Genomic DNA, 22,078 nt, shown 5'->3' with positions numbered 1-22,078 from the left:
ACTCTAGATGCTAACAAAAGTTTATCCGGTTCACGTTTCCTGTAGGCTGCCAAAGATAAAAGATCAGATCAAGATAGTTCTGTGCTTATAACCTTTCTCCCCACTTAACTGGAAAAGAATAGGAGTTCTGACACGAGGGAGAACTGAGATCACTTTATGAATAAATTAATAATTTCTGGGTTTTTATTGTGATTTATTTTATTTTATTTGACAGAGCAGAGACGGAAACATCCGTTCACAGTTAAAGATCAATATTCATGCACAACAATCATGAAACATCTCGGGAAGTGTTGGGCGTAACGCATAACAAACTAACGCATTTCATTCCCATTCATCAAAGTTTTAAAATACATTAAGAGAAAAAAGTAGAAAGAAAATGACTCGTTGTTGTCTCTTCTCAGAGGAAAGCGGAAGTACACGCGGTTACACATCTCGCGTTGTCTGGATTTCACTTCACTGTCATCCACCCGCGTAACTTCGAAACATCTTGTTTGGGAAAAGCTAGTAGAAATGGCGGCGAGAGAAAAGTCGTTGAAACACCGACTGAAACATGTAAATACCACGTTTGAAGCGTCAAGCATTGACTCCACAGCCGTCGAAGAAAAGTTGTTTGGCCAAGCGGAGGAGGACGAGGACAGTGACGACGGACCTGTGGTGTTTATCTGCGGGAAGTGCAAGTTGCCTGTTGGAGATTCACTGTCCTGGGATGGAAGTGAAGACGACCAAAACCAAATAAGACTAAAGAGTGAGTCAAGGTTTTTAGATCGCCAGCTTTTATTTTTCGTGTCCCAAACAAAACTAAAGGGCGGAGAAAGCAATTTTAAGAAATACATAATCTTTGGGATCTTTAAGTTTCAGTAACTTTGAACTGCTAACGGGAAAGTTTAAAAAAAAAAAGTCGACTTGCTAAATGTCTTATAGGATGGTGCATTCAAATGCAGTTGTCGAGGTTGGGGATTTTGAAGTTACCTTGTAATTACAATGCTGCACTATTTTGCTGACATGTTTGTGATGTTTTGGGTCTTAGGGGTCACTGACAACGTCTTGATTGGAAAGGACAACCGCCTGTATGAAGTGAGCAAGAGCAAACGATCTCTATGGTAAGAAAGTAGTTCCCACTAGTGAATACAACAATGTAAAAATAATCCATTGTATGTTGTTGGGTAGATTAATCTATAACAGTTCATCACATTTTGTGAGGTGAACATATGTTTTGTATATGAAATCTAAATGTGCAAAGTACCAGTGACTATAGCTGTGAGATAACTGCAGTAGAAATAAAAAGTACAAATACCTTAAAAACTCTATTTAACTACAACAACTGAAAACCCACCTTTACCTTTATTATTGGTTTATAAGTAGTACTTGTTGAATTAAATCTGTCCCCATGTTTGTTTTCTTTTCTTTGGTCAGTCTGGTTTTGGATCTGTTCTGTCAAGGCTGCCAGTCTGTGCTCGGCATGGTTTATGCATCCACGCCCAAGAACCTGGACCACAAGAGATTTACGTTCTGTTTTAATGTAGCAGACATTGACAGGTATGTTTAGGGCTTGGTTTATTAGTAGGAATGTTTAAAGGCACACGCCCCAGTTTACATTTGTTTAATGTGATATTGATCAATTTCTGGAGAATGTGTGATGATCAAAACATAATTGTGCTATGCTGTACACCTGTAAAGTTATTTTACAAGATAAAAAAAGCATGTTGGTGCACTTTCACTAGAGTCAGGACTGTAGATTATCTGAGAAAATAATCTCCACTGAAATTGTAACCCCCTGTACCTGCATTCAGCATCCTAATATTATACTGTGAACCTTTCCCAGCTATGTGCTTGGCTCTGCAAGCCAGATGTTGGCAGCAGAGGGCCCCAAAGAGCAGCCAGTCACACTGGAGTACAGAGGCATTGTTGAACAACAGCTGACAGAGGTAATTTATTGCTGCTGCTTTTCTTTGTCTGTTTTCTCTGATATTGTGTTGCTGTGAAATAAAATATTTCATCTGTTGAGCAGAATATCTGCTCTGAAGCTCTGTTCAGTGTCTAACCACGACTGTCTCTCCAAACACAGGTTAAGTTTAGTCCCTAAAATTGTATCGTTGATGAAAAGAAAATGATGGAAAAACTACATATGTGACCTGCACATGACTCACTGTTGCATTGTGTTGCTGACAGTGGTCACATTGCTGTAGAGCAGCTCTCATTGATTATCAATGCACAGGTTGTACTAATGATGACATCAGCTTAGTTCTGGGAAGCCCGTACTCCTGTGACGGGCAGACGTTTATATCAGACATTACCTCATCTCTCCATGTCACCCCCTGCAAATAGATATTTTTCATGGCAGTTAATATTTAATTGAAATAAAGAAATATATTTTCTTTAAGTTTTAGTTTCAATATTAAATCCATTTTTGTTTTTAATTTTATTTTCTGCATATTTCAACTTATTTCAACACAGAATTCTCTTAATGTTTGTCACATTAATATTATTATTGTTATTAGTATACAAATTCAGAGGGTACTCACAATTCTTGGATTGGAGTAGTGTGGTTATTCCCGAAGTTATTCTGAATCATCCTTTGTTTAAAAAAAATATCCATAAAGCCACAGATTGGCCAGTAGGTGGTGATAGTGCGCAGTACTACCTGCCAGCCCTCCCACACACTTGCACCAAGGACAATAGATATGATAGGGACCATGTGGAGGAATCTTTGTGAGCGGAAAAACATGTTTTGATCATGAAGTGTCTTTGTATGTATGGCTGGATGAATATGTGGCATTTTATCTACTTGGCAGTGACAGTGGATTTTCCTGCAGGTGACAGCTGATCCATTGCGTGAAGAGATGTTATCTGTGTAACAGACTGTATAAAAAAACAAGTTATGATCAAAGGGCAAGAAGAAAAACATTAAGATTGGGCAACAAAACATTAGTCGTGCTTCTAAGTCCTTATGGAGACTTGCGTGTGTGTGTCATGTTTGTGGGTATTACCACATCAACTCCCATGTCGTTATTCTGTCAGTGGCTTCGATACAATCAGTTATCTTTTCTCTTCTGATCAATGTTCGTGACCTACCAAAAACAAACACAATTCAAAATGAATCAGCTTCCTCGGTTATCTCACGCAATGACATACTTGTCACCATTGCAACAATGTTTGCACAACTTGTGTCTCTCAAACAAAGGGCCGCTTCAGGGCACCGTCTGATGAAATGAACAGGCTAACCTCATATACTCTTTGGTTAATATGTAGGTTACCGCTTAAATCCACCTCGTTATTGACTGTGTTTAGTTCTAGGCTGAAGATTAATCTCACTATAGTACATGATTGTATTCATTTTAGGTGGTTTTTATTGCCATCAGTTGTCGTTGGCCATTGGCGCACTGTAACAAGATAATAGGTCAAGAATTAAAATCAGTGCTTTGATTCATTGCACGTCTGTCAGCGTATATCGTTGACTGACCATTTCTGCTTTAAAGTCTTAGCATTAGCATTGTTTTTGAGCTGTTTCCGCTTAAAATAAGTATTTTTGCCAGTTTGGATTGGGTTTTATCTAGACAAAGTTCTTGTAGCATTGCTTGTGTTTAGACAGTTTAACATTCTGTACATATATTTAACATTTAAGTTCGGCTACTTTTAAATGCTAAAATGATGAAGTGGTTTCATCGATTACTTGATCAACAGAAAATGTTGTCATTTATTTAGCAAACATGCCAGCCTTTTTAACTGTGATGATTTGCTGTTTTCCCAGTTTAAATGGTGAATTGAATATCTTCTGGATTGTTGGTCAGACAAGACCCTCACTGAAGAGTTCACCTTACGAGAGCTGTGGGAACTAGTTAAAGGCTTTTCTCTGTTTTCTGACATTTTATAGACTAATCTGTTTAAAAAATTGACTAATTGACATGAATGAAAGGATGAGATGAACATAATCATAGTTTTAGCCCTACTTCTTTTTTTAATTTAGCATATTAGTAAGGTATGGAAAAAATATTTTTTATATCTGTACGATAAAACTCCCGTATCGTCACTAGTATTAAAAACAGCACCCAGCCCCACACTCAAGTGTTCTTTGTCCTCGGCTGTACCATATCTGATGAAGGTGCCCATCACCCCTGCCGCCATACTTAATGTATTCTGTCTGTCTGTCTGTATGGCTGGTAGACACTTGTTTGGGTTGTTCATCTTGTACACTCAGTGACCTGTCTCCCCCCACCCCTCCCACTCTCTCTCCCCCCTTTATACCCATCCATCCCTGACCACTTCCCCTCTGGGTTTTGTCATTCTCCCTCACTGTCCCCCTTTTTCCAATTATCTTTACTCCTCCCTTCTTTCTTCCTCACTGCTTCCTGCTGCTCCCTTCATTTCCCACCTGTCCATTTCCTCTCCTTCGTTTCTTCGCCGTTCTCACTCCTTCATGCCCACCCTTTCCATCCTCACTCTTTACTAATTTTTCTGCCCTCGCCGTTCATCTTCACATCCCCGAACCCTGTCAAAACCCTCCCCATCTCTCCTGCTTGACCCCTATCCTTCCCAGATGAAAATGCTGGTCATATCCATGGCGCACAGGCTGGAGGAGATCGAAGCCGGCCTTCAGGAGGGATGTGATGAGGCATGACGGTGACGGACATCAGCTTGTCTGGGTGGGTGCTTTGTCCAGGTGTTGAACTTGAGGTTTTAATATCCTCCCTTCCTCGCAGCTACCTTTACATTAACACTTCCTCCTTTAAGTTTAAATTTCAGCCACACATTCCTTCAGTTACATTCCCTAGTCTCACCTTGTGCACAGACACACACACACACACACACACACACACACACACCACTTCCACTCCGCTTTGTCCTGATTACCGATGGTGAAACAAAGACTGCCTGCACTTGTAATCAATCATGTTGTCAGCTCGGCTCCTGTGGCTCATAGCACCATCTTCTTTGTACGTCTCGCCGCAGACCGAATGTACACTATGAGCAGAATGTTTATTTGTGCAGGATTTCATCAGGCAGGCTGCAGACTCAGCACAATGCTGTATTGATCTGGCCATTCGAGGCCACACACACACACACACTATTTCTTTGTTCTCTTCCTCAAGCTCCACGCTTGCTTGAGGGATTGCAGGATGGATATATGCTTTTTATCCAGAAGTGAACGTTGGTTTAGGGACTTTGGATTCATCGTTAAATACTCAAATACTCTTTAATATTCCCTGCATCTCATTTATTGGATATTTTTGTCACTCACCTCATTGCTGTTCTGTCTTTTTCCAAAATACTGCCAGAATTTTAATTTGTTATTACATTATGGGTTGTTTATTTTTGTTTTGTCTGTTCACAGTTGTACAAGTTTTGTCTGACTTATTTTTGTGTAATAAAGTATTCAACTGTTTCCAAAAAGGATTTTAAAAATGCATTTCAATATTGTCAGTTTTACATAAAGAAATGAACAAATGAGACAACTTTAAACGCTCAGGATAATCTTTTTAAATGTTTCTTTTTGACTTTGTGCACTGTGATTGTCGGGGGATCAGTGGCTCATCCAGCTTTGTCTCTAATTAGAAGTATCTCTTGGATTTAAGAGTTAAACAGCAAGTTTAAGGTCTTTGGGGGTGAGAAGGAGGAGGAGGAGGAGGAGGTGGTGGGGGGGTTGATTATATATAAAAGGCTGAGTGTTTGTTTACCAACTCTGACTTCTAATGTGCCTAGCAACACTTTCTACCAAGGCGGGAAAGCGGCTGCATGCTGTACCGCTTGCCCTCCCTCATCCACGAGGTTTCATCAGCCTCACAGAACAACAACAGTTAGAAACGGCCAACCAGCATGCTGTATCCAAGGGCAGGTTGCGATGGCAACTGGGAGCACGTGCTATGCTGAGTGCCTGTTGCCATCTCGTCATCGCGTTTCACCGCCAGAGGAACAGCCAGCCAGCTCGCTGGCCGGCATGCCTGTCAACAGACGTTACCCCCCCTCACTCATGCTCAGACACATACACGGGGGAGGAGTCCTGAATGAACCTCCACCCTAATCTCTGTGTGATGTTTTTCTCGCTGCAAACCCCACCCTTGCCCCTTTTTCTCCCTCCCCCTCTTTCTAAATCTCCCCTCCCTCAACTGCTTGGGAAAAAAAGTCAAAACAACAACAAACAAGCCGCGTGTTTTTTTGTTGTTGTTGTTTCTGGTGGTGGTGTTGGTGGTGGGTGGTGTTGTTGTCTCCATGCAGCCAACCCAGAGAGTGGATGATGCAAGCCGGTCCAGCCAGTAACGGTCCAGACTTGTGCTGTTACGAGCTGTAACAGACTCATTTCGGAGAATATGTCCCTGTTTGTTTTGTTTGTTTTGTTTGATGTTCCATTCGGAGTAATAAAGCTTAAAGGCTAGAAGCCGCATTTGACGTGAGCGTCACTGTGAACGGCTCACTGAATGCCCTCTGAACTCATTTAGCTTTTTTATATATAGACACGGTGTTGCTGGATGCATTGCACTACCGAGTGCAATTATTGCACCGGTTTCACCCCACTCACCCCTTAAGTCTCAACCAATCACTGCCAGCCAAACCAAGGCCGACGTAGAAACACAAACACACACACAGGCAACAGTCAGTACATCTACACACATCGTACAAGCACTCGGGGACAAAGGATGAATAATGCAGAGGTAGTGTCTGAGTGAAAGCCCTCCCCTCTTTTCCTCCTTTTCACCTTCCCTAAGCAATAAGGAAGCAATGTTGCCATGGAGGCAATGAAGCCTCAGCACGCCGTCAACCAATTACAGCCTTCCCTGTGTGAAACATTGCACCAATGGCTGCTCGAACTGATGCTGCTGTTGCCACAGACACTGAAATCCTATTGGCTGGGCTCTGCTCTTTGATTGAATTTCTGATCTTGTTTTTGAGAGAGAGAGAAAATATCTCAAGGAGTGCCACCTGTGTGCCAACTTACAAAATATGTTTGTTTTTTTCCATGAAATGAAAAAGATTACTTTTGGGATAAGGAAAATGTTTCTTTTTTTGAGAGTTTAAGAGACCTAAATGTAGTGCCATTTGAGGTTTTGTAATAAATTGAGGAGGAAAGTGATTTTCTGGTATATTCTGAGGGTGTCAGGGTTTTTTTTTTTTTTTTTTCAAATAAAAGGTGGGAAAACAAACAAATTTAAGTAATGGGAATATTGATCAGTACTTTTTTTTCATTCAAATGTAGTTTTCTGCCTTCCCATCATAATATTTGGTTTCCCCCTGACAAAAGAACCACACCCCACTAGTTGCTCATAGCTGTTTATGACCAATTCCTGATTTAACTCTTTATTTTCCATCACACTTGTCCAAACCCCACGTCCACTGTGTTCCATAACAGCCACATTTAGTCATATTTAATCTGCACTGTGCATGTTAATTTTCAGCAACAGTTAAATTAAATTTAATAGATTCTATCGTATGATAAACAAAACATCTACTTTTTAAAAAAGAATCATTATGTGGTAGAGAACCAGCCAAACATTTGACTCGGTTGATCGCTGTTACTTCTTCTCACATGGTTGGTTGCATGACATATGCTTCACCAAAATCTTCTTTTTAGATCTGAAGTCATTAAGACAGTCTGGTCTGATCTCTTGTGTTGGACAGAGTAGACAGCAGATCAATTAGTAAGCCCCTTAGGGCTAGAGGTTAAGTTTCCCACATTAATCTCAGGAATCAGTGGGTGTAAGATGATCTTGGTGTCAAGAGCATTTGGGAAACTTAGCTCAGTTTTTTGTTGTTGTTTTTTTTACAGGCAACACCGCTAGGGCGAAAGCGTAAAATCTCTGATAAGCCACAGCCTTCTCGTTTCATTAATCACCTTCATCTGTGTCTGTGATCGAACCAGATAGCCGGCCAGTCAAGAGAGTCGTCTGTCGGAATAACCCAAATCCCCTCTGAGTGCTCAAAGCCTCCTACTTCATTAGAAAACATCTGCTTGTTTATTTCCCCCCTCACATCTTTGTGTACGCCGGTGTCTGCCAGGTCGTCTGGTTGTCTCTCACTCTCTCCTACTCGTCCTCTGCTCTGTGTGAGAGCTGCTGAGGAAGGCAGTACTGGTCTGTGAGGGTGAACCAGGATGCATAGGTTGTGTGTGTGTGTGTGTGTGTGTGTGTGGGTGTGTGTGTGTGTGGGGGGGGTCGGGCATGCACGTCCCTGGTGTTCGCCACTGTGTAGCAGGTTAATCGTCTGTTTTTCTCAGACACAAAGGCTCGTCCCGTTGCCAGTGACACCCTGGTGTGAGTGTGTGTGTGCGTATATGTGACGAGAAGGGGGCTGAAAACAGGATTAGTGTCATCAGGATCTAAGCCTGAACAGATTGACAGAAATGAAGTCCTGCTGTACAGTTAAGTGGTCAGTTTGGCCTCACATTAAAAGTAATTTGAATATTAAAACAGGATTTTTGTGTGGTCAAAAACAGGAAATGAGCAAGTCTCTGGTGAACGTTTATGAATGCCATCACTCGGTTCTTGAGTACAAGGAGGAGATTGGCTGGTTAAAGTGTCAACATTTGGAAGGACAGCCTACATGTCTCCAAGGTGTGGCATATGTCTGCTCTCTAGATAGATGATTTATCTTGTTTCAATCTCAAATCTCAGGGGTTTATGAGTCAAGATGAATGGCTTGGTGATTCTGACAAAAGACCTCTAAATGTGACGTATCAAAGTATTTTGTCATCCCTGGAGAAATCTGTCATCCCAACAGCTCGGTGTCATTTTTAGACAACATATTAGTTAGTCACTTTTCTCAATATTAAAATTCCCCCGAATATGATTATGGTGAAAAATATCAATTTGTTGTCAATCCCTGCGGGGACGGTGGGGTGGATGTTTGTTTATCACAGACTCGTCACTGTAACTTGACCTGTTTACACACAGATTAACGTTGAAATAATCTGTCTGTCAAGGAAAATTATTTTTCTGTCTTTATCTCATCAGTATGGATTTTCTTCTTCTTAAAGCTTCCCGAGATTGTACATAGATTAACAACTTGCTTCCGTATACAGAATCCCCTAAAAGGCAACGGCAACTAACTTTTTTTTTGCATTTTATTTATTAATCTTACTCTTTAATAATTTAATCTATAAAATGTGCAAAAGTAGCGAAAATGTCTATCACAATTTTACAGAGCCTATAAGGTGACTTCTCAAATTGCTTGCATTTTTGCTTGATTTATTACTTACACTAATTAAATAAAGAATTATTGATTAATCTTCTGCTACATGGCAGTCTGGTTAAACTGTTACCAAATCTGGTGTGACCCATCACTGTCCCTCACCTGACTGTTCTGTTTCTTAAAACATAATCATCCACCAATAACAAGAGGTGGCTTTCTGGGAGCTCCACTCTGTAAGGACTGAGTATTTTTTTGTGTGCACTACTACAGGTGTCACCAGAGCAGCATTGAACACTTAGGTACAGGTATTACCTGTACACGCTCTGTGGTGTAAAGTATCCTTTCGCTCAGCGCTGTTGTTAAGCCACAGTATACATAGCCACAGCCTGTTTGTCTCAACGGACCGCCCAGGGATTTTTGACTAACTGTCCGCCTGTCTTTGATAAACAAAAGGCTCCGGCTCTAATGCATTTTAGAGCCACTCTTGCCCCTCGGCTTTTATCGGCTTAGCCACGCCGATTTAATCGGACGGCCCTGTTTGTGTTGTCCTGTGTGTGTTTGTCTCAGAGCTCTGGTGATCCCCCTTCTTTGTCTCGTCAGGGCAGTGTCACCCAAAGAGGTTTATGATGGGGACACAGGAGACACAGCTGAGTGGATTAGTGTCTACAGTATGTGTGTGTGTGTGTGTGTGTGTCCGTGTGTGAGGGAGGGAGGGGTCATAATATGTGTGTGTGTGTGTGTGTCCGTGTGTGAGGGAGGGAGGGGTCATAATATGTGTGTGTGTGTGTGTGTGTGTGTGTGTGTGTGTGTGTGTGTGTGTGTGTGTGTGTGTGTGTGTGTGTGTGTGTGTGTGTGTGTGTGTGTGTGTGTGTCAGTGTCAGTCCTAAGGATCCTTCAGCTGTTGCAAGGCTGGGTGTTTCTTTTTATACCCACCACAGGTGTCCCGTGGGAAATGTGGATGGTATGTGAGAAAAAGGGCACATTGAGGTTGTAATGCAACAGAGACCCTTCCATAGCAGAGAGGCTGATCTTCATTAAGTCGTCCTGGAGCTGAGAGCTTTAGGAATAAATTACACGCCTCAGGCTCTGTGTGAATTATACATACATATTAACACGAATGTTGGATTCTGTGGATTATGCTGAAATTACTTACTTAATTATAGTAATTTAAGTATTAATTGTACATTTTGTCAGCTAATAAAAAGTTGTATATTGGCATGTGTGCGCAGATGGAAGCCAGACAGTAAGCAGGTGCATTTGAAAGACCAGACAGACACGTAATGGATTTAGTATAAATATTTAAAATACTTTATACAGCATAGAAATCTCTTGACACCTCGAACAAAACCATCCATTACAAAATCTTACAAAAGACCCCCCGAGTCTGTATCAATCTCAGTATCAACCAGAAAAAAGTTACAAAGACAATAATTTTCAAATGGTGACAGTACAGTTCGACTCGTGAGACATTGCATGCAACTTTTCATTTGGACAGGAAGAGATTCTACAGTTTCTTAACAGTGAGGAGCCTCGTGTACCTGTGGAAGCCTTGTTGTGGAGTTTTTACGAAGCCACTAGAGTGAAAATGTCGGCTCGACAAACATTTTAGAATCCCTTCGTACAGAAGTGACAGGAACACAGGAGTCGTACTGTTATTTACAAGCACAATTTTCACATCACTCTCAGAGAGCTCTTGGCAAATACTCGTCATTGCAGTTAACATTTAAGACTATTGCACAAACTACAGCTTTAAGACAAAAGGAAGTGAATTATTATCATGGGTGTTGCACGATCCTAGTAGCAGTTCTTTCCCACTTTGATCAGTTTCATAAGGCTTCTGTTGCTCTGTTTTTTTTATCTTTTCTTTTTTTTTCAAAACTGACTGAACAGGTATATCCTCCTGTGAAAAAGTCATAACTAAGACAGTTTTACAGTTTCCCCGTGGGTCATAGAGGTCGTCTAAGACTTGTATATAAAAAGTTATAGCTGTGAATTGGTATCAGTGTTGAGTGATTGAGTATGCTATAAAAAGTGAGAGTATGACTCTACTTTTGGTACCTACTTCTATTTCAGTGTGTTGATTCTAATGGCACTAATGCTCAGACACTGCAACACTGTGGCAAAATCCACACAAGCATGTCACAACCGACAGCTGCTATACATTAATGTATGAATAATGCAGTGAGGTAAAAGATGGTAAACGCCGTTGTTACTATAGGTTTTGGTTTTTAAGAATAGTGCAGTGAGCTTCTACATCCAGTCAGCATTGAGGATACAGTGCCAGCTGGCTGGAAGTCAGTGGGTATCTTAAGAGAGTTTTCACAGAGACAAAACATTTATACATGTAATCAGGGTTAGGGTTGGGGTCTGTTAGCTGGTGAGAATCAGTTTGCGGCTCAATTAGTAACCAGTTACAGCAATATTACATAAGAGAGTATCTCTTAACTCAGTGTATAATACAGTGTTCTGTGTGTATACATGTCTGTGTGTGTATGTGTACACCTTGTTGGCAAGGCCCATATTACATGATGTCCAATGTCCGAGCTATCTAGGACACAGCGAGGTTTAGTCATCCCTCCGGGATCTGTTTCCAATCTCATCTTCTCAGTGTCAACACCTCTCATTACATAAGGAGAGCAGTAACATTTTTAAACCCCTTCTTCTTTTATCTTTTTTAAATGATCAAGTCCGTCATGAAAAGTGGCTCAGTCGCAATAAAATAACAATTCACAGTTCAAAAGGCCGCTCTGGAAGACCTCTCTAACTTCAACAAAATGTTGAGAGGGGCCTTGAGTTCAGTCTGTCTTTCTTTCATTTTCTTTTGTCTGGTATCCCTCAGCAGAGGGTCTTGAGTGCACCTGAAGCACAGAGGAGAGTCTGCATGGGGTAGGGAGGGGGGGACACCACTTCCTCAACGACCTGTTCTGGCCGGAAGGAGAACGGCTGCAGCTGGACCTTCTTTTTTAGGATCTGTCCGATTCCCATAGAGGGGAACTTGCTGCGGTGCGTCGGGCTGTCGGGGTCGCTGCTGCTGCTGTTGGAAGGAGGACTAAATGCTGAGGTGGGGTTGAGGGGACTAAAGGCGGACTTCGGAGGGCTGAAAGCCGAGCTGCCTGGGGGGCTTCCTATGGTGCTGGGGGGGCTCCCGCTGGTGTCGGAAGAACCACACCAATCTGACGAGAGGTTCTTTTTGGGCTGCGGGTTGACAATGAGGACAGGAGGACTGGGGATGGTCGCCTTCTTCAAGTAAGAGGAGTCGGGTTGGAAGGCAGAGACGTGGCGGGGCGGGGACAGAGTCCCGTTGGTCAGCTTGTACCAGGGTGAAGCTGGGGTGTCTTCAATTTGCTCTGCTTTGGAGAGGGAGCCGAAGGAATGCATGCCGATCGGGGATGGTGCTGGTGGAGCGGGTATGTTGTGTTCTGGGCTCGTGTTGACTTGAGGGAGGGTGGCCAAGCGCCTTCGTTGCTGAGGGGTGTTGTGAAAGAGAGGCTGGATCTCTAGATACTCCATAGACGAAGAGGCGACAGTGCCGGGTGGCGCCAGAGGTGAATTACGATGGCCCCCAGTTATGGCACGCAACAGACCTGAGGGGGAAAAGAGAAGCATTGTTAAATTTCTGAAATACTGTATTTTTCTGGCTGTCAAACAAACATTTGGAATATTAGTTGCAGATGCAACTGAGTGAACTGTTGAGAACTACAGCTTTTCTGAACACTGAGTGATTATGTCTTATATGTCATGTCAGTGAAGACATACCTCACCTGAGAGCATTTAACAAGCAGGTGCCAAGGTACAAGTACATTCTTTTGAGAGTTTTACCTACTCAAGACCAGCCTGTTCTGACATGCTGGATCTGAAACCAGCCTATAGACGTTCACTATACCACATATAGGCAAATCAGGGCAAAGGAGGAGGTGTGTCAGCCATGCCCTCGGGCCCTTGTTTGTCACTCATAAGCTTTTCTTCAAGGAACGTGTACTGACAGACTGCAATTACTTGTTATTATTATCCAAACCACAATATGCAAATCACAAGAGCTGTAATGTTTTGACAAGGTCAAATGTGTGACAAATAGGAGAGGTGCCCTGTTCTACAAACCTTTTTCTACAGATTTAAGAAAACATGTTTGTTTACTACAGACCCCCCAAAATTTCTCGTCATGATTTTAGTAGTTTTTATTTGAGTAAAAATTAAATTTTTGATGGAAAAATGATCATTCCCACATAACGCAATATGATGTTTTTTATCATATCGCACAGCCCCAATTACTTCTGTGCTATACTTCCTCCTACATTTAATCTGACTGTCAACAGGTAAAATACATTTTTAAAAATTGCCCTACGATTGACTGGCAACCTGTCCAGGATGTTTCCTCTCAGATGATGGATGGATGGATGGATGGATGGATGGACAGACAAACAATGGATGGAAGGAGGGGTGGATGGATCGGCGGATGACTGGGTAACTATGTGTGTGTGAAACAGGTCGTTGCCGTACAAGAACATGCATGCTCAGTCAACCTACCCTGTATGAATAAAGGTAAATAAAAATAAATAAAGGCACTTTACAAATGTACAGTATCTTTTTTTTTTTTTTTTCCTTTTTTACAAAGTGTTTTGTACCATATGATTCCTCACCTGTCCTGTGTTTCTTCTCCTTGCTTGGCCCCTTGCTAACAGCCAGGTAGACGGGTGTCTGTTTGGGGGGGATAGTGAGCTTGTCGACGTGCTTCCTCCACTGGGTCTGGAAGTATTCACTTTTCTGCTTTTCTCCCTTCTTTTTCTCCTGGAACTGCATCTCCTAAAGGCACACACACATACAGCAAGCCGCTTATTACAATCATTCTTTGCATTTCACAAACCTGTTGTTGCTTAACCAGATGTGCCACCTAATAATCCGTGCACTCTTTTAACCCCTTCTAGATGCACGCAACTATATTCAGGTGTCAAAAAGAAAAACACTTTGGAATTCAAGTAGAGTGTGTTTTATGTAAGAGTTTTTCCGTCACCCTCTGTTTTTGAGAGCGACACGGGACAGGTGTGGGCTAGGGTCCCCTTACCCTGTATTCTTTAGAGAGTCTCTTCATTTTCTTGTTGAGGAGGAAGTAGACAGCCAGAGTGTGGCAGGCGCGATTGGTGAGGACGGCGCTCAGCACCTCGCTGTGCTTGTAGCTCATCTTCTCTGTCATATGCAGCAACACTGTGTGGTTGATTTCCTCGATGTGGATCCTTAAAACAAAAATGGAAATTTAAATGTTTTTGGTTGTGATTCTTTCAATTAAATTTGAAAATTATGTTTGTAAAAAAAAAAAAAAATTGACTAAAATAAGCTAAAATAGATGACACACTGCTGCAAGGTACAAACTCAAACCAACTTTAAAATGTGTGTGTGTCTACCTGTTTAGGTACGGTGCCCCTGTGTTCTTGTTGGCCAGCTGTAGCCATGAATCAGCCATCACCTGATGGATATTGGGACGCTTGTTGGGATCTGGCTCAAGGAGCTTCTTCAGAAGACAGATGGCAGCTGTGACAGAGAGAATAAATATTTATATGTAGCTACCGACTACTCAACTCACTACAAAGAGGAACGTTTTCCACTCCTGCAACGTGTTTGTACATTAGATATTTTTCTTATGAAATGTTTCTTAATTTTTTAATTAAGAAACATTTCTTAAGCATGCCCCTCAGCAGTTTTAGATGACGGTGCGAATTAAACAATCCCTTTGTCTTGACACAGTGCACCTACGCACTGACCGCAACTCTATCCTCCTCATCCGCTTTCATGCTGTTATTACATAAGACAGATGAGATAATAGATCTATGTCATTAGCTTGATTGATAGTTACTTACATAACTCGGTTAAGCCATCATTTACCTTGAGTTTCAGAATGTGTAGAGAGTGTCACTACTTGAAGCCAAGTGCATACACACTTTTTTTTTTAACTCATGTTGCTACACAGAATGTGCCTGTGAAAATATATTCTAATTCTACTTATATATAAAGAATACAATTAAAGATTAAGAATGCTACCAAGAGTATAATTAAACACGACAAACAAATCTTCTATTTATTTTCCTGGGGAAACCAAACAGTGGACAGCCCTTCTCAGGAATTCTGACTAGTAGAAATAGATAATAGATAATCTTGTTGACACAGTTTCAGCAACTTCACTGGAAAGGTTAACTCTATTATTATGAACAAACAATGGCCGTTCTGTTTTCCTGGTACTCTGCCAATAAACTTCTTGTCATCTATGATTTATCTGCACAGAGGTGCGCATTTGTGTGTTCAGTACTTACCCGTGGAGAGTGAGGGAGGTAGCGGGTTCATCTCCTTGTCCACCATCTTCTGGTGTAGGGCTCGGAGACTGAAGGGCTCCACGGTGAACGGGAGAGTCCCAGTCAACATCGCATACATGTTCACACCACTGGAAGATCAAAAATACGCACTTTAGCTTTTGGACGCACTCGTAAAATAAACAAATATATTTAAATATGTTGATATTGGGCAACAACTGATTAGGAGAATACACTCACATGGACCAGACATCCACCTTCGGCCCGTACTTCTTCCTGGAGAGCAGCTCTGGGGCGGCATAGGCTGGGCTTCCGCACTGGGTGCTGAATGGGTCTGAGTATCCCAAGATGCCAGCGCAGTTACTGAGACCAAAATCTGAGGGACAGAAGAAGCGGAGTGAGTGTTGTTTCTGGGTTTATTACGCTCTTTTCAGCTCACCTGTTAAAGTAGTCACCTCATCACAGTGTTACACACACAAACAGAAGCAGATTAACACTATGGTGAGAGCCTGTAAGGGTTTTAACAGGATATTTAATTACTCTTAACGCTTAGCCACATGTGGGACCGTGTAAAAATCCATCCCACCCCAACTGGGAAAATCTTTTAAATCTAGTAAAAGGCATTTATGAATGAATTTATTGTTCAGCTTTTTACTGAACAAGGGAAAGAAACAGGAAGAGAGGTTTATAGAGTTAGATTGTGTAAATGTACGAGCTCTTGAATTACCTATGAGCTTTATGTTGTCCTGCTCATCCAACAGGAGGTTTTCTATCTTCAGATCCCTGCAAGACAAACAGAGCAAAAAGACTGTCAGTGACTCCACAGCATCAGTATTTACATGAGATAACTTATCTAACGATCATCATACAATGCACTAACAAGAAAGGTCACCCCCCCCAAACCCCAACACATACACAAATACCCCTCCCAATGTGGGTCACGCTGGCTGATTTTCAGGGTCTATTGTGTGCCTCCAGATCCCTCCTCAGTCTTAGAAATCCTGTTATACAGTTATCTACATAGGCCATATTACCACGATAGAAATTTAGTTCCCAGGCTCTGAGTGACAAACAATTGAATATTCCCGGGGAGAGCTTTGTGAAATTTTTATCTGAATTTTGATTCAGGAGATGCAGTTTATGTGTTTTCTTCCCTAAATCAATTTATTGTATCATAAGATGTAATGGTATTTGTAGAAGAACTGGATTGACATTGAAATCCAGCAGTTGCATACAGATTTTAAAAATATATTTATTTTTTTAAGAAGTTCTTAACAGCTCTTTTGGAAACTTCTTAAAACATGGCAGTGCCGTCATTGAGCAGACAGATATGGTTATTTGTGGATTTACAGTAATATGCACTATGAGGACTTTGAGAAAGAGGATCATGTCTGACTCAGATCTTAAAGTCAGCTTTAACCCATGAACAGCACAAAGCTCTCTGAGCTATGGATAGCAAACTGCCAATATTATTTGAGGCACTTATACGAATTCTGCTCTAACACTGCAGAGCAATGTGTGTGCCGCTCTGTGTGTGTTTTTTCTTTCTCTGCATTTTTCTACCTTATTGTAAAAGTTTTTTGTGGGTTTTTTTTTTTTTACCTGTGCACCACACCCGCCCTGTGCAAGTGCTCAACAGCCAGCACCAACTGTCGGATGTACTTCTGAGTCTCCCTCTCATCCAGGCGTTTCTTGTCGTAGATGCGGTTCATGAGGTTCCCACCGGGGCACAGCTCCATCACCAGGTAGTAGCTGTTCTCCGTCTCCAGGATGTCCAGCAGCTGCGTGATGTTGGGGTGGCGGATCATCTGCTGGATGTGGCCCTCCCGCCGTAGGTTCTTGGTCACATATGAGTCCTTCTTTGCCTTCCGCTTGTCGATCACCTTCACCGCCACCTGGAGACAGAGAAAGAGCATTAGGTGAGGAGGATATTTTAGACAAAGCACTGGCTTGGCAGCTGAAGTTTGGCCCATAAAGCGTGTCTTGGAGAGAGGTTTTCGGAGAGTTGTAGAGTAACAGGTGATGAGCTACTCAGTCTCCGTTGCAGGGAATATAACTCGACACTGACCTCTCCCTCACAGCTGCTCCCAATGTGGGGCAACCCAGGCGCTATAGGGCCCTGAGGCTGCAGGAGGGGGGAGGTTTGTGTGTGTGTGTGTGTGTTGGAGGGGTTATTGAACCATCATAAACTAGGGGAAAAGCAAATGTTACCCTATCTTTTAAGAAAGGCGCCAAGGCCAAATGGACATTTAATATACTCCCATTTGTCACAGAGTTTAGCTCCAGCTAGACACACAAGGGGCGGCGACAAATGTTGAAACAAGGGTGAGGAAGAAAAGGGGAGGAAGAGCCTTCAACAAACTGAGAGAACAGATTCCCAGTCGGATGTGTTAAGTTTCTTTAATTACTCATCCCAGCATCTTCTGTCCGTGTTACTCTGCCCTTGGTCTCATTGACAAAGATCTCTCCTCATAAAAGCCTCAGAAAGTGTCCTTTACCTTTATGACAAACACTTCCCTCTGTAGCTAATTACATTCAGTAACGTACCCATCTACTCCATTTCGTCCTTTGCCTGTGTGTCCCCTTGTATCCCCGTCTAGACTGAGTTCAAGAGCATGGCTACCATACACAGCAAATCATCTCAAGGGGAGCCCACAGACATGGAAAGGCACGACCAATGAAACTAATCACCATATCCATTAATGAAATGGCGAGGGCCAAAGTGGTCGTGTGCGTGTGTGCCATCTCTTTCTTCTGCCCTTCAGCTTGTCTTTCTCTTTTACTTTCATCCTTTCATCTCTGATAATTGATTCACCTCTGAAAACCTTTTTTATGGCTGCTAATTAAACCTGGCTGCATGTGCTTAGCTGTCACAATACAGTAATAGATGGCCCATGTTTACGCCAGGCAGGGTGAATAAGAGAAGGGGTGTGGGCTATGTATGGGGGGATGGGGCACTGTATTTACAGTAGGCTGGTCTATATGAGTAAAGGGAAGAGGGGGTGGGTTGGTATATAGAGGGGAGGGGTGTGCCCAGCCAGGGGGCTTCTGGGGGATTCAGTTGTTTATCAGGCACCCCTCAGACAGAAAAGGGGGGGGACCGGGGGAGCATGGAGGGGAAAGTGGGTTACAGACATCAAAAACACATGCATATGACCTCCCCAGCCCCCTGACCATGACAGCACCATCCCTCACCTCTCCTCACTTTCATAACCCCTGCCTTTATAACACACACCCTCTCACCCCTGTGTCCACACTGACTTTCTAGGGATGCTTAAAAAAAAAAAGGATCTGGGAATCCTATATTTCCTTTCCTGACTACCCTTTTGCTTGAATAAACTCACTGCTCTCCCCTCCCCTCCCCTCCAGCGCCTGTTGGACCCCTGTATTGCACTGAATGAGAGAGAGAGAGAGAGAGGAGAGGGAGAGCATGTGATATGCTTGGCTGTGTGATTGCCAGTGTTTGCATCATCCTCAACAAAGAGAGGGAAGAGGAGAGGAGGGCTTTCTTTTCTCCTCGCAGCAACTGAATGGGGGGGTGCACAGGAGGAGATAGTCTTTAATATTCTTTAATATGCTAATCATTAAATCCAGTGGCACATATTGTGTTTTCACACATATACAACCAGATATGGGTCTACATGTAGGAATACATAAGGAAAACAAGGGAGGTACTTGTTTTCCCAATAGCCTATGCAAATGTCCTGGCTGTTCCTCAAAAAAAAAAAAAAAAAAAAAAAAAGCACGGAGAGACAAAGGCAACCAGTGGCCAATGGCAGCCCATATCAAAGCCCTGCGCTGGCAGAATCATAATGAGGCTGGAGCCCATTTATCAACGACAGGATTTCATATGCAAGTAGCAGCTCTGCCCTCTCATAGGCCGGACAATTTCCCCCTATGTCCCTATCACGGGCTTGCGCGCCCAACTGCGGTGAGATCACCACCACCAAGCAAACAAAGCAAGAGGTTGCCACAGTGCGCACAACTAGTCCTCCAACACATGTGATGGGAGAAAAAATAATACAGGCAGCTCCTTCCGTCTCTCTCTCTTTCTTTCTCTCTCTCTCTCTCTCTCTCACACACACACAAAAAGTAAATATTGTCACTAGAGCTCGGCTAGAAAACAAGTCCTGCTGAGCGTGTAGCGGGGTTCAACAGCTGGTGGTGCCGCAGCAGCAGCTCTTCAAAAAAGCAAACAGGGCAGATCACTTTCTATAAGTAGGCTGAAGACTAAAATCAAAATGTACGGCTGAACTGTAAATATAAATAGGCGAATAGTTTTGCTTGGTTCACATGCAGGCAAATGACAGCTGCCACATTCCGCTGAAAAGAAATGTAAAACCACATCAGACGCCTTGCTGCATGCCTCTCATGATTTTTAGATGTTGAAACATTACCGAAAACTACCGCAGTCAGAGGAAACTCAGCTAGTTTTCAAAAAAGGGGGGAAAAAAGAAAAAGTGCAGTTTTTTTCCCCTTAAAAGTTATTTTTTCATTAAAAAATAATTAATAAGTGCAAGCAATCACCAGGACTAAAACCAACACAATCCGTTCTAATCACAGGATGCAGTTAAATTATGCCAAGAAATAAGTATATTACACACAATTTTACCAAACTCATTTGGTTAAACTCCACGTTGCGAGTCCGCTTACCTTTTCCCCAGTCAACGCGTGGAGACCTTCTCTAACTTTGGCGAACGACCCTTCTCCCAGCTTCCTCCCGATCAGATAGTTCCCGACCCGTTTGGTGTGGTAAAAGTTCTTGAGGATGTCCGCTGCAGGACTGCATAGGGAGGCCGGGAGGATGCTCTCGTTCCCGGCACTGTTTGGGGTTTTACCCTCGTACAACCCGTGGCTGTTGTCCACTACCATGTCGCTGTCGGCAACTGGCATCACCGCTCCCTTGTCAAATGTCTCCTTTTAACGAGGGAGACAACTACGCAGCGCGTCCCCTCGCCCAGCTTAAGGCCAGGTATTAAATGCTTAACGTCCGGTGAAGTGCGTTCACTCCCGTTTGCGTGCGTCTCGCCCCTAATGACAAATTAAGGCAACCGGAGCTTGCGCGCCACCTGTTCGGCCAAAGCATCCAGCGAGCGCACTCAGCAGGTTCCGATACTTGATAAGCGTAAATGCCACACTCAATCAGTGGAAAGTTATTAACTGACGCAACCTGTGTTAATACTTGTGAGGGTTTTAAAAAAGAAAAGAGTCGGTGGCTCTGTCTGAGGTAGGCTATTACTCAGCGTCCCTTCTCCATACATGAACGTCTCCTGTCCTGAATGCGTGCAGGCAGCGTGTTTTTCAGTTTGAACTGACTTTGCCGGCTCCTCTGGGTGGGCGTTTCTTTAGTGTTAGAGTGAAAAAAAACCCCACAGCCCCTCACACTGTGGTGGTAGCCGGGGTGATTTCCAATCCAATCAGCGCAGGCGGGCGGAGCACATGTGAGAACAAGGGGGACGACTCCACTCCACCTGGTACCGCGGCTGCCCCGTTTCGTATGGTGCGCTCAGACTGTAGGCTACACGGCAAAGAACAAAGAATATATTACCTGAAGGGCGAGACATTAACACAGTCACTACACATATATATAGCTTTTTTTTTTTTTTTCTAAATTCCTGTAACGTGATTTTTGGGCGTCGTAATGTTGTCATTTGGGTAGAACTGTGCGTAAAGGACGCAAATTGTCTCACCATGCGCTCTGCACCCACACACAGGGTTAGAGGTGTGCATTTTTAGTGGTAATAAATAATATTAAATACATTTCGTCTGTGAGAAATGCTCAATTTTCATATAAGAGGCACTGTCATCTAGCCACTGCCATTTTTTTTCTTGTTATTGGTTGTTGCTGAACTTGGAGTTCTGCCAGCAATAGAAAGTTGTGCTCCAGTATACCATTGGCAGACAAAGAAGCATTTACCCCCCCTCGCCCACTGAGGTGTTCACTGGCCTAATTAACACGGTGTTCATCACTCAAAGGAGGACACCTTGCAGGGAGGGGCAACAGTTTGAGGCATATTTTCCTTCCTGTATTTGGCTTCAGGTCAGGTTAATCCGACCTAATATGATTATGTTATATGTTTTCCTATACACTGAGCCTGCAGAGGGTTGACAAAATAACAGATACACCTGATAATATATTGAAATCCAATAGAATAGCACTGCAATTAATACTACCAATATGAAACATATTGGGGTTTTTTTAGTCTGTGTCAGACAGGTGTTCATTCAGCTCTGTGGTGTTTCATGGGGCTGCAGTTTGTGGCGTTACTGTATCAGATTTAGTTATATATACAGGTGTGCTCTGTATTGTTCACTCCTGGATTCCTAGAAGGAGTGAAAAGAATACATACAGTTTGACTTGCCTGCTGGGCCATGCTTTCTAGACACCAGACCAGACACCCAGACATGGAACCAAAAGTATAAGTGTACCACCATCTATTGGAGTTATTTTGTACTACAAGAACATATACAGTCAGGTCTACAACTGACTGAGCCTGCATCCTCCCCTACAGAGCAGACAGACTAAAAATAGATATTATTTCAAAAAGTAATTAAAACCAAAAATATAACTCTCACATGTTATTGTAGTTATTGCTCTTGTTGATTTTTTAAAAATGTTTTATTGCTGTGTAGCCTATTTGTGACAATTTAGTTTTTCTGTTTCC

General features: G+C 42.7%; 2 protein-coding genes across 4 annotated transcripts; one reads left to right on the top strand and one right to left on the bottom strand.

Annotated features, from left to right (window-relative positions):
- Positions 1 to 443: 443 nt before the first annotated feature.
- On the top strand, positions 444 to 15,384 carry mis18a (MIS18 kinetochore protein A). Of its 3 annotated transcripts, none has more exons than XM_051402279.1 (6): positions 444 to 745; positions 1,028 to 1,100; positions 1,414 to 1,536; positions 1,823 to 1,925; positions 4,535 to 4,640; positions 14,522 to 15,384. In XM_051402279.1, exons 1-5 carry the CDS (start codon positions 511 to 513, stop codon positions 4,613 to 4,615), a joined length of 615 nt encoding a protein of 204 aa, XP_051258239.1. In that variant the 5' UTR covers positions 444 to 510; the 3' UTR covers positions 4,616 to 4,640; positions 14,522 to 15,384. The 3 variants fall into 3 exon arrangements, with proteins under 3 accessions (XP_051258239.1, XP_051258240.1, XP_051258238.1); XM_051402280.1 differs by lacking the exon at positions 14,522 to 15,384 and adding an exon at positions 5,698 to 7,073; XM_051402278.1 differs by lacking the exon at positions 14,522 to 15,384 and having other exon boundaries at positions 446 to 745; positions 4,535 to 5,388.
- Positions 10,403 to 20,899, bottom strand: hunk (hormonally up-regulated Neu-associated kinase). The gene is made up of 9 exons (XM_051402270.1): positions 20,067 to 20,899; positions 17,016 to 17,308; positions 16,141 to 16,196; positions 15,654 to 15,789; positions 15,417 to 15,544; positions 14,514 to 14,640; positions 14,177 to 14,345; positions 13,755 to 13,917; positions 10,403 to 12,701 (listed from the first exon to the last, which is right to left on the bottom strand). Exons 1-9 carry the CDS (start codon positions 20,304 to 20,306, stop codon positions 11,953 to 11,955), a joined length of 2,061 nt encoding a protein of 686 aa, XP_051258230.1. The 5' UTR covers positions 20,307 to 20,899; the 3' UTR covers positions 10,403 to 11,952.
- Positions 20,900 to 22,078: the final 1,179 nt, after the last annotated feature.

Source organism: Dicentrarchus labrax, unplaced genomic scaffold, assembly GCF_905237075.1.
Source record: "Dicentrarchus labrax unplaced genomic scaffold, dlabrax2021, whole genome shotgun sequence".
Taxonomy (NCBI): Eukaryota; Metazoa; Chordata; class Actinopteri; family Moronidae; genus Dicentrarchus; species Dicentrarchus labrax.
Note: the sequence above shows the minus strand (reverse complement) of the source record. Positions and strands in the feature narration are given on the sequence as shown.